The following is a 12401-nucleotide window of genomic DNA, read 5'->3' as shown; positions in this document are numbered from 1 at the left end:
TGGTGGCCTTAAGGCTATTCAGGAAAGGTAAATTTCTGAATCCGAATATACACCTGATTTTCAATACTTCTGACAACCCTAGTAGTGGATTAAGCACTTCAAAGTACCAGAGAATAGCTGGTTTGGTTCCCATCCAAGCACATTATCATTATTTGTCTGGGTAAATCATTGTTCGTTCCTATCTGGGGCTGGTTACAACAGGAAGGGCATCGTGTGTAAAAATTGACATTGATAGTAGGAGACGCCATGACTTGTGGCCATACTGTCAAAACCTAGTCTCGACAGATCTCGGAAGATAAGCAAGTCCGGGCCTGGTGGGAGCTGGGAATACAGGTGCCACAGTGGAGCAGTGCTGTGGTTCTAGTGTAAGCTGTTGTTGTGTCCCTAGGCAAGACACTTCACCCACATTGCCTAGTATGAAAAAAGCAGGAAAGTTGGGTGTGTGAGTGATTAATGGTCGGTGGCGCCGATGGAGAAAATTGGCAGCGTCGCTTCTGGGCAATTACAGTGTAATTACAATTTAGTCCAAAATTAGCAAAGGCCTTGTTGAAATCTTTGTCTTGGTTGTTGAGAAGTGGACTAAGGGAGTGTAACAACCCCCATAGTGTTCAGCTCTAGTCAAATGAAGCTCACGATGCTAGAGTTATACAGCTGGAAAAAAAATAAGAGACCACTACAAAATTATCAGTTTCTCTGATTTTACTGCTTATAGGTATGTGTTTGAGTAAAAATGAAAAATTTTGTTTCATTCTATAAACTACTGCCAACGTTTCTCCCAAATTCCAAATAAAAATATTGTCATTTAGAGCATTTATTTGCAGAAAATGTCAAAATGGTTAAAATAACAAAAAAGATGCTTTGTTTTCATGTTTTCATACCTCAAATAATGCAACGTAAAGAAGATCATATTCATTTTAAAGCAACACAATACTAAAGTTTTAACATTCAGAAGTCAATATTTGGTGGAATAACCCTAATTTTTAATCACAGCTTTCATGCATCTTGGCATGTAGAAGCGACTTTGGAGCTGAGTCTCGTATTAGGAATAGAGGTTTATTTACGTCCAAAATAGATAAATAAAAACACCTGGATCATGTAGAGCGGGTTAATACGAATATTTGAAGACTGCAATGACGAGGCTCACTGCTGCAGTTACAGAGAGAAGGTGACGTTTTTCAGTGTAAAGTCAATTGGAGTCAAAGTCGATGGAGCCAAAAGCGAACACAGCCTATTTGGAACAAGACGGCTAGCGGGTTTAGTTATGTCCATATACAGCAATGTCTTGCCACTAGTCCTATATAAGAAAGGGGAAATATCTGCATGAAGTTTCTGTCTGGCTCTGATATTAAAAATGATCTGAACAACAATGACACATGAAATGACAAAACATTGGTAACGCATCGTCCATTTAAATGAGTGTTGAGAACGCAGTGAGACAGAACTGTTGTGGCAGAGCTGTCACTCCCAACCTCCCTGTCTGTCAAACGGGACTATCTTTATGACCTCCAACTCCCTCTGACTTCAGCCTGATGACATTTCAAAATAGAATGTCAATGGGGGAATATGTCACTACTTTTTCCTGAAATATAGAGCAAGTTAAGTGACAGACAGCTCTCGTTTTAAGTGGGTGTGGACATGACTATTAAAGGAAAGTTAAAGCCATGGAGACAGATTTTTCCATAACTCAAAACATAGGCAACGTAATATTTACGTTGTCATATGCAATAGTCTGTGAAGATGTGAAATAATATGGACTTTCAATGTAAGAGAATGGCTAGGATTACTGTCTCGCAACAAGAAAATCAGCTTGAATTGTTAATATTAGTAATAACACATTAGGTTTTTACTGCTTCTCTAGATATTTTACATTAGAATGATTAAACATTCATTACTTCAAACACTAGTCGTCACAGCTGCCCTGGGGCACTGATGAAAAGACAAGCCTAACAACCAGCTCCAATAGCCTCTCCTACCCAGTGTTGGGAAGGTCATGAAGTACAAATAGTAAAGTACTGTACTTAAGTAGAATTATTATGTATCTGTGCTTTACTTAAGTACATTTTACAATGGAGACTTTTTATTTTTACTTTTACTACATTTGAGAGCAGGCATCTGTACTTTCTACTCCACTACATTTTTTTTACAGTACTGAAAAGTAAAAGTACCTGCTAAAAAGACTGGGGGGGGGGGGGGGGGGGCGGGCATGTTTGAGCAAACAAAAATATACAAATAAAAACTGCCAGAAAAACACACTGCTGAACAAAATTTAGCACAAATCTTTATCAAAATCGCTACAACTGAAGCACTATTAGATCTCAAAATCTGCACAAAATGCTTTTACTTTTTACTCTTGAAGTACAATTTAAATTAGTACTTTAATACTGGTAGTAGATAGTGATACTTTTACTTTTACTTGAGCATTGCATTGCTCCAGTATCTTTACTTTTATTAAAGTATCAGAATTGAATACTTCATCCACCACTGCTCCCATCACCACCAATCACACAGTAACATAATTCATTTGAAATATTTCTCAGACATGGGTATACAGTAAAGCTGGGAATCACAGGGTCCCTCGCGATTCGATATGATACATGGCTCACGATACAATATTACCACAATATAACTGTGATACAACATATAGCACATGATACTCTGTGATATACTGTTTTTTTAGAACTGAATACATTTTAGCAAGAAGCTTTCATTGCAAAACCAATACTTGTCCCAAATTTTATATGAAATACATCTATTTTAAACATCAAAACTGTGAATATGTAAAGTGTATTGAATAAACAAGGTTCCTTCCACAAAATAAGCACAAAAATTGTGGTCACAAAGCAAGCTAAAAGTTCATAACAATATATAATATAATATTGATATTTTTGCACACCCCTCGTACACAATGCATGGAATTGATTACACTTGGATTACTAGATCACTTGAAGGGGCTGTATTTTATTATCATTTTATTTTCATGTAATAAAGTAACTGTATTACAAAATTGTATAAGAAGCTCATAGTTTCAAAAGGAGACTGATGCATCTAATTAAAAAGCATTTTTATAGTCCACAAACCAGGAAATGAATTCTCTGTGCTGCTGGCATGCAATTATAAAGTCATTGTGCTGAATAAAAAGGAAGCTAGGACTGTGTTGAGAAAGTGAGAAATGTTTGGACAGATGTAAACTGTTTAAGATTCTGTTTTTCAGTTTTTAAAATCAGGTACAGCAACTTTTAACACTCCTTTCTTTCTGCACCAAGATAAAGTAGAAAGTATCCCACTACATACTGCACAATCCACCCAGACTCTACTGCAAGCATCGACCTCAAATCCTCCTTGAGGGTGGAACACTAATTGCTGTGCTGTGCCAGCCACAATCCCTTAGTAGTATTATCTGATTTTATAATTGAGCAAGTCCAGTTGGGCTTCAGTGATACTGTACATTCTTCCTAGCAGCAAGCTCCGGGTTGAAAAAGTTATCATTAATACTTCATCCTTGACAGTAAAAGTTATCGTATTATTTGCATTGGCTTTTGCAAATCAACTCTGACATTATAGCTAGGGGTGTGCACAAATATCGAAATGTGATGATACAATACAGATATCGTGGGCTGTTGTGTTGATCGTCAACAGTATTTTTTGGTTTATTTTACTAAATTATTTTGTTACAGCACTACAGTTTTGTTGATTGTTTAGAGGAAGGAAACTTGTTTACGCAACACATTTGACATATTCACTATTTTAATGATTAACATTGTGTGTTTCATATTATCTTTGCTCAAGTGACACTTTCAGCACAGTTTCCACTCACAATTTCAAAACTTTTCTATGATTTTTTCATGACCTAAAGTGAATTTCCATGACTTTACAGCACCTACATGTGTAGAACTGATCAGATTTTAAGGGCTAAATATGAAACGTTAACCCTTTCCACTCACCTTAGTGCATTTATTGTCGTCTCTTTTAAACAAAAGGCACAGACATTCAAAAATAATCATAATAGCCTAATGAGAACTTAACAGAACGCTGTAGTTGCGTGAAAGAGATACTAAAATTCCATGACTTTTCCAAAACTTTAATTGAATTTACAGAATTCCATGACTTTTCCAGGCCTCGAAAATGACATTTTCAATTTCCATGACTTCCATGACCGTGGGAACCCTGTTAGAATCACAACCATGATTTATCCGTTATTTTTTATTGAACCGTGTTGAATCGATTTGAAATATATCATAGCGAATCGAAAGTGCACTGTATCAAGATATGTATCATATCGTGGCCTGTGTATCGAGATATATATCGTATTGTATCAGCAACTTCTTAATGATCCCCAACCCCAATTATAGCAACACCACAAATGCCAACGGAATCAAAATAGCAAAGAATGGTTGCAACTAATGGCAATGTTTAACCTGCCTGTAGCCTGTTTAAATTTCAACTATGTTCTAAAATGCACGCAATTCTAAGATAATCTAAAGGTCCAATATTATGTAAAATTGTTATTACCTAATCAAAAACATACCTGGAGTTGTGTTTTGTTTCATTCACATGTTTGAATAACCATTTATTATTAGTCTGTCTAGATTTACCTTTAGCTCAGTAGAGTTTGGCAAATTCTTGGCTGAAATTAAACAAATGATTCTAATGAAGACGTATGGAGTTTAAAAACACATTGGAGCACTTTCTGTAATACCACGTGACATCACAAAATGAAATAAAACACAACTCCAGCCATGTTTGTGATGAGAAAACATTATAACATAGATCGTAAAACAGCGCAATATGGGCCTTTTTTAGTCAACTAAATTTCATTAGTCGACCACAGCCCTGGTACACGGCAAGTCGAGGTTGAGAAACCAAAGAGAGACAATGTGACATCCATAATAAGTCTTGAAATATCTTGGCAATGAACTAGATGGAGGATTGTGTAGAATTTGCATGACGTATGGAGTTTAAAAACACAGTGCAGCGCTTCTTGTATTACCACATGACATCACAAGGTGGAACAGAGTGTTTTCAGTTTGAGAGAAGAACCTAAATATGCAGGGCTTGTGTGTTAAACATGTGTGACTGAAACAAAACACAACTCCAGGTCTGTTTGTGATGAGGAAACATTATAACATAGATCAGAAAACAGCGTAATAATATGGCGCCTTTAAAAGTAGACATCAAACCTGAAACCAAAAACAATGCAGCAGTCTCACTAGCACCACCGCGCTCAAAGAAGCTAATTATAAACTCCATAGTGTCTGAGTGCGCTCCTTTGTACCATATACGCTTACTAAACACTTTCTCACCTCCACTGCCACCTCCGAGCTTTACCTTAAATCTCTTAAACCATACCTGCAAATCCCACACGCTCACCTTGGCACGATGGAAAAGGTTACACTTAAATGGGATGAGGGTTTTTTGGCCTAAGTTCTTAAGTTTTAAATGTTTGCGACCCGGCTGTTGGAGATCAGGACAATGGCGAGCCCTGTGCGGAGCCGTAGGTGTGTTATGTAACGCTAATGCATGAAAAGATCACTGTTTCACAGACACCCACAAGAAGGGAGCTTGTAAGAGATACAGACTGTGAAATGGAAGCTTTGAGGCGGTGGATGGCACAGTGTGAAGATAGTGTAGAATTTAAAACGTATAGAGCACTATAGAGGGACTATATTACGCTGTTTTCTTATCTATGTTATAATTCTTCATCAAAAACAGACTTGGAGTTGTGTTTTGTTTCATCCACATGTTGTTGTTCCCTTGAAAACTAACGCTTCATGACATCACAAGGTGGAACAGAGCATTTTGAACTTTGGAGATGTAGACAGGCCAATAATAAAGGATTACTCAAACATGTGCGAATGAAACAAAACACAACTTCATGCATGTTTTTGAGGAAATAACATGACATTGTTTTGCAGAATATAGGACATTAAGTTACCTAAAGAATTGGAGAAGGTGCATGGGCAGACAGACGTTTGCAGATTATGAATGTCCAAATTATTTGTTGAATTAAAGCCAAAGTCTGAGACTTCTTAGCCCTAGAAAAGACTAACATAAAATCATGGAAATCCTCCTTTGGCTATATTCTTCCACACACAGTATGTCATAAAACGTATATCTAAGTCCATGGAGAATGTTTTGAAGTATGGTTTTAATAATCAAAATTGCTCAGGTCACAAAAAATAATTGTGTGCTTTCAAATCAATCTACAGTCCATAAAAGTAAATCTAAATGTTAAGCACTTTTATATCTGTCACATTAACTTCTCAGCTCATAAACTAGAGGAGTGGGAGAAAGGATTTTACTGCTGTCATGTTATAATCATAAAGAATTGTTAAATTGAATTGTCATGTTTCTTCTCACAATAATCTTAAAACAAAATTCTGATATTATGACATCGATCTTGCAGATGTATATACATTTATATAACATACTCTTTAGCTTAGCCAGTGCTATTTTTTGCAAATGCTGCACTTTGGCTGCCACAATTTGCGTACAGTGTGACTAATAAGAAAACCACATTTGTTATCTTGTTGTATCATGAAAAAAACTACATAATATAAGAAATACTATTACTAACTAGGCCAGGGGTCTCCAAACTGTAGCTCAGCCCACCCCCTTCCAAGTAGCTCACCAAGGGATTTCTGAATTAAACCATTGTGCTTAATAACAAAAAATGGGTAAACTACATTAGCCAGGTTGGCGCCACCTAGAGCCTACGTTCAATTTAGTTTCTCTCCAGCAACTAGGTCAGGAATTGGAATACACTAGACGGTTTGCAAGAACCCCAGAAGTGCGAGTTCGGGCACCAGCCAATCAGCGAAGAGTGATATATTCTGTGTTGGCAACAATTCCCGAGATCGAGGATTTAAAGCCGGAGCAAAGAGAATGTTTGGTGAATTTTATCAAGGTGAAAGACATTATTGCCTTTCTTCCTATGGGATTTGGAAAAAGCTTAATATACCAGTTAGTTCCTTTAGTGACGCATTACATACGTCACGACCAAATAGCAGTGATTGGTTAAATAAAAAGTACCTGCCTACTGTCAAGCGAACAAATTCTAATGCTGCGAGGTCAGACAGTTTCCACAAAGTGAAACCGACTTATGAATCAGGCTAAAACTACATGCCTATTACCACAGTAAATGTATCATTGACTTTGGGCATCAGGTCCCAAATGTGTACATGTATATATCCTTGTTTTTTGTTTGTTAGTTTTTTTGTTACTGTTGTTGATTTTGTTGTACCTTGCTCAAACAAATAAAATGAATGAATGAAAAAAAATAATTCCGATGCCCAACTTTGTGCACTAATGGACAATGGTTTATGTTTTATAAGCATCTAACTGTACCCCAAAGTTTGCCCTCTTTTTTAGTATCATCTCAATTTCTTGCGGTCACAAAAATGAGTAGCTCTCTGGCATTTTCATTTTATAAAGGTAGATCATTGCAGGAAAAAGGTTGGAGACCCCCGGTTTAGGCACAGACTGTCTACATTAAAGCCATGCTATGTCACTTATCTATTTTGGGTTTAGACCTGGTGTAGTATTCTTATCTTTTATAGCTTTGTTTTATTGCAAAAAAAATATATATATATATATATATATATATATATACTATATATATATATTATATATATATATATATTATATAATATATATAACAACACATTGAAAAACACATTCTTAGTGAAAGCTGGTTCACCTCACAACAGATCTGACCTGTAACTCAGCCTGGTAACATCATCTAGTCCTGGTATAGTCCTGGTATAATCCTGGTTAGTCCTGGTTAAGTCCTGGCTTAGTTATGGTTTAGACCTGGTTCAGTCCTGGTTATAGTCCTGGTTAGTCCTGGTTAGTCCTGGTTTAAGTCCTGGTTAAGTCCTGGTTAAGTCCTGGTTAAGTCCTGGCTTAGTTCTGGTTTAGTCCTGGTTTAGTCCTGGTTCAGTCCTGGCTTAGTTCTGGTTTAGTCCTGGTTTAGTCCTGGTTTACCTGGTTTAGACCTGGTTCAGTTCTGGTTTAGTCCTTATCTATTTTGCATTTATTCCTTTATAGGTTTGTTTTATTGCAAAAATATATATATAAATACACTGAAAAGCACATTCTTAGTGAAAGCTGGCTCGCCTCACAACAGATCTGACCTGTAACTCAGCCTGGAAATATCACCTTCTTGCCTCTATGCATTTTCCTCAAAAAAAAAGTTATAATTCATGTTTTATTGATTTTATTTGACCTTTGTTTTACCAGGCAGGCTATTACCATCCTATTACTATGCTAGTCCTGCACTATAGGTAAAGTGCAACCCATCAATCCTTTCTCATTCCTCACTTTTATTGAGACGTCTTTTTCAAAACACCGGAGGCTCCCCGACTCGATGTTTCAAAATGACCCTATCAGATCTATTGTGGGGTGTTGACGATAACTGTCACACATTCAGTTTCCCTTTAATAACTACAAACAAGAAGTAAAGCTCAGGAGGAAGTGCTGTTTACTTCCGCCGATAAGACAGGCAGCTTTGGGTGATATGAAAAAAATAAATAAATTGAGAAGATGGCGGTCTAAAGTTAGCCCTTTATCTGCTGTTGTTCTAAATGGAGTTTGGCTCAGGGAAAATGTTGTTTAATGGGGTTTAGATCCAAAATGGCGTCTGCGCTTACCTGCTTCTGGGTAGAAACATGGACTCCTTGATGAAGACGGAGCCGGATAAGAGGATGTACCAGCAGCTTCCAATGTCGTCGGGACTGAAAAAAATTAATAAAAACGGAGAGAGGAATTAGATGTATGCAATCAGCGAAAGGAGGAATTTATAATGCACTCAGGCTAGACGCGAATCAATGCAAAGACAGACATAGCTAGTGATTTGGTTAACCTTATGTGACACTGAAAAATGAAAGTTGCACACAAGATGACAGGAGCTTAGTTGGTAGATTGTTCTCCCTCTGATCCGAAAGTTGACAGTTTTAAACCCCCAGGTAAATGCTTGACGAAATGTCCTTGAGCAACACACTTAATCTGCCTCGGCCCCAGGGGTGTAGTGGGCGTTGTACGCGGGGAAACGCCGTCCACCCACTTCTCCCGACGTGGGATATGAAAAAATAACAAAATAGGATGAAATAGCTACAACTTAAATGTCAAACTGGAGCTACTGGCAACGGTGAAAACAACCTGCATAGGCTCATGATATCTGCAGTACTGTCCTACAGTGACCTGCCACATGACGGACCAGGACTGATCCTAGGACTGAACCCAGGACTGAACCCAGGACTGAACCAGGTCTAAACCAGGAATAAACCAGAACTGAATCAGGGCTGAGTGTCGGGTGACCGCAGGTGAAAGGACAGGCACAGAGCTCCATGCCCCACGGGGCTAAGAACAGCAGTCGCACGATCGGGCTTTGTGGACAAGCTGCTCCACAGGCCCTGGGTTCTCTCTCCCATTCGCAAGTCCAAGATTAGTCCTGGTTTAGTCTTGGCTTAGAACTGGTTTAATCCTGGTTTAAACCTGGTTTAGACCTGGTGAAGTCCTGGTATAGTCTTGGTTTAGACCTGGTTTAGACCTGGTTCAGTCCTGGTTCAGTTTTGATTTAGTCCTAGTTTAGTCCTGGTTTAGTCCTGGGTAAATCCTGGGTTAGTCCTGGTTTAGTCCGGGTTCAGTTTTGATTTAGTCCTGGTGCAGTCCTGGTTCAGTTTTGATTTAGTCCTGGTTTAGACCTGATTTAGACCTGGTTTAAACCTGGTTCAGTCCTGGTTTAGTCCTGGTTCAGTTTTGATTTAGTCCTGGTTTAGACCTGTTTTAGACCTGGTTTAGTCCTGGATCAGTCCTGGTTTAGTTCTGTTTAAGTCCTAGTTCAGTCCTGATTTAGTTCTGGTTTAGTCCTGGTTCAGTCCTAGGCACATGTGTTGTAGCCTATGATTTATGTTCTGTAGGTGATTATTATTAACATTGTTAATGTTAATAACATGATTCCACATCATTTTGAGAAAAAAAAACCCATCAAATATTACTGATTTTTACTGAGCTGGTGCCTTTATGTTTGTATTGAAATTGAAAAAAAAAAAAAAACACAGATAAAAACTTAAAAAATAAAATAAAATAAAATAAAATATTACAAATTAAAGTGTACTATGTAATTTTCTGGGGGTGGAAAGTCAATTGCGTGATTTCATGGAAGTAAAAAGTTAAAACCATTCTTCAAGTTCAACATTCTTCAAGTTTTATACCATAATGTGGAATATTATAGCCAAAAGAACAACATTTCCATGAAAACAAGCGAGGAGGAAGAGTTAGGCTCATTCAGGCCAAGAAAGAGTCAGGTTTATGCAAATGCAAGCCCATGTTATTTGACCATAATGTAAAAAAAAAAAAAAAAAGTTTATTTTAGTCAATTTTGTTTGCAAAAAAGTTACATACTGGGGCTTTAATATTGTGCAGTAGAATAAATATACAATCGTAGTTACACAATTCAAATGAGCTAAACCAAGCAGCATGATCCTTATTCCTTTGATTAGCAAGACTAAATACTAAAATCTATCAAAAATATGAGACTAAAACTTCTAAATTGCATTTCACTGCACACAATATAACGATTTTAGAAGAACTGGCTTTAGAGAAACTATTTCAACACTACTTTAATTAAGTTACAGAGGAAATTTCAACAGCGAATTATGTCAGTGCATTGCCAGTAGATCATAACTCTTGGAACATGATATCCAGTCTTTGCAAACTCCCTCCAGCTAAATATAGATCACAAATTTCAAAGGAATAAGATAAACGCTGCAATACGCCTGGGAGACAGAACTATGAATGAACTGAAGATTTCATGTCTCATCCTCCCACACTGGAACCAGACAAGAGAATCACGTCTACTAAATAAACTCCAAATGACCCCTGATTAGGCGGCCATCTTAAAACGAGACTGACGCGTAAACATTCTAGACATTTTTTGGCATCCGGGTGGCTATTTACGTCTTCAAAGTGACGGATTTGCGAGAAGCGTTCCATACTTAAGTGGCAGTTCAGATAAGCAAACACCACTCATTATAAAAGTCATTACAACTCTTATTCCCCAGACTTGTCCGTCTCGCTTAAATTCTCATCTTTGGGATTGCCAAGAGATTATCTAGTAGGGATGGGCATTCGATGAAATTTTCTTAAACAATCGTCGAGAGAATTAACAATCGATTATCGATTAATCATTAACGTTTTTATATTAAAATGATCATCATTATTATTACTATCTGCACTCCTAATCTGCATAAATAAATTCAACTTTATGACCACTCTAGAGCCACATCAACCTGTTTATTATAATGTGTTTAATTCAGTTTTGAACAACTCTCACAGAAACGAAACTTAAAACCGCATCGCTAATTTGCATAAACTAAGCGAAGATAAAAACTACAGCTCTTGTGTCGCTGATGCGGTTCAATTTCTGTTGGATTAAAAGACACGACTCAAAGGAATACAGGTTAGTGTGACCATATTTGCGTTTGTCAAAACTAGGACACCGTACGAGGGGCGGGAGGTGGGGACTCGTCATCGACATTGCACTACTCTCACCTAGCAAAGCTTTTTCCCACTGGACACCGAAACATATGTGCTGCTTTGTACACTGTGCACATGGCCTCACACTTGTCCCGAACGCAACAGAAAGTGTGCAATTTCTTGTACAAGTCATCGTTAAATACGCATATGCACTTCGGTACGTTGCAGGCGAACTGACTGTTTGTGTCTCGCTCCTTCTGAGTGCACAGAGCTACATGTACGGACCCCCGTTTGGTCACACTACACACAGCAACCTGCATTCGGTTTGTCGATTATAATTTACGTAATCGATTAAATTCTTAATGATCAATTATCGATGAATCGACTAATCATGCCCATCCCTATTATCTAGGTATCGCTGCCGAGATATGGTCAATCTTCCGTACATGCAGGATTGGCGGGATACGTAAACAAACTGCGCAGACGGATAATGGCGGTTAATGCGTGAATTCATGAATATGCGGGCTTAAAGGTCCTATAGGGTTCCCACTCTTTTTCTCTGACAAAATTTCAACTTTTTCATGACCTAAGTGAATTTTCCATGACTTCACGGCACCTACATGTGTAGAAGTGATCATACTTTTAGGGCTAAATATGACATGTTAACCCTTTCCACTCACCTTATGCTTTGGTATTATAGTTTAACATTCAAAATACTGTCAGTGCATTTATTACCTGGTCCCCGAAGGGTTGACCAGGTTTTGTATTCACCCTGTGTGTGTGTGTGTGTGTCTGTCCACCTGTGATAATTCCGCCATTTAAGGACCGATTGTCACCAAATTTGGTACGTGGGTCAAGCCCCGTGCCCGATGCCGCAAAAAAATGTTTGGTGACGATCCAAGGTCATTTGAGGTCACACGGGTCAA

The 12401-nt window shown here is 37.9% G+C and overlaps 1 protein-coding gene across 2 annotated transcripts in view; it reads right to left on the bottom strand.

The window, feature by feature from the left end:
* The window catches only part of rapgef2b (Rap guanine nucleotide exchange factor 2b), a 259059-nt gene that overhangs the window by 143353 nt on the left and 103305 nt on the right, over window positions 1-12401 (bottom strand). For both annotated transcript variants that reach the window (XM_055159097.1, XM_055159098.1), the window contains exon 4: window positions 8649-8732. In XM_055159097.1, the coding sequence (XP_055015072.1) occupies window positions 8649-8732 (84 nt within the window). The remainder of the gene's footprint in view (window positions 1-8648; window positions 8733-12401) is intronic.

This window comes from Boleophthalmus pectinirostris, unplaced genomic scaffold (assembly GCF_026225935.1).
Source record: "Boleophthalmus pectinirostris isolate CB_2022bp ecotype Guang Dong unplaced genomic scaffold, ASM2622593v1 HiC_scaffold_23, whole genome shotgun sequence".
Taxonomy (NCBI): Eukaryota; Metazoa; Chordata; class Actinopteri; order Gobiiformes; family Gobiidae; genus Boleophthalmus; species Boleophthalmus pectinirostris.
Note: the sequence above shows the minus strand (reverse complement) of the source record. Positions and strands in the feature narration are given on the sequence as shown.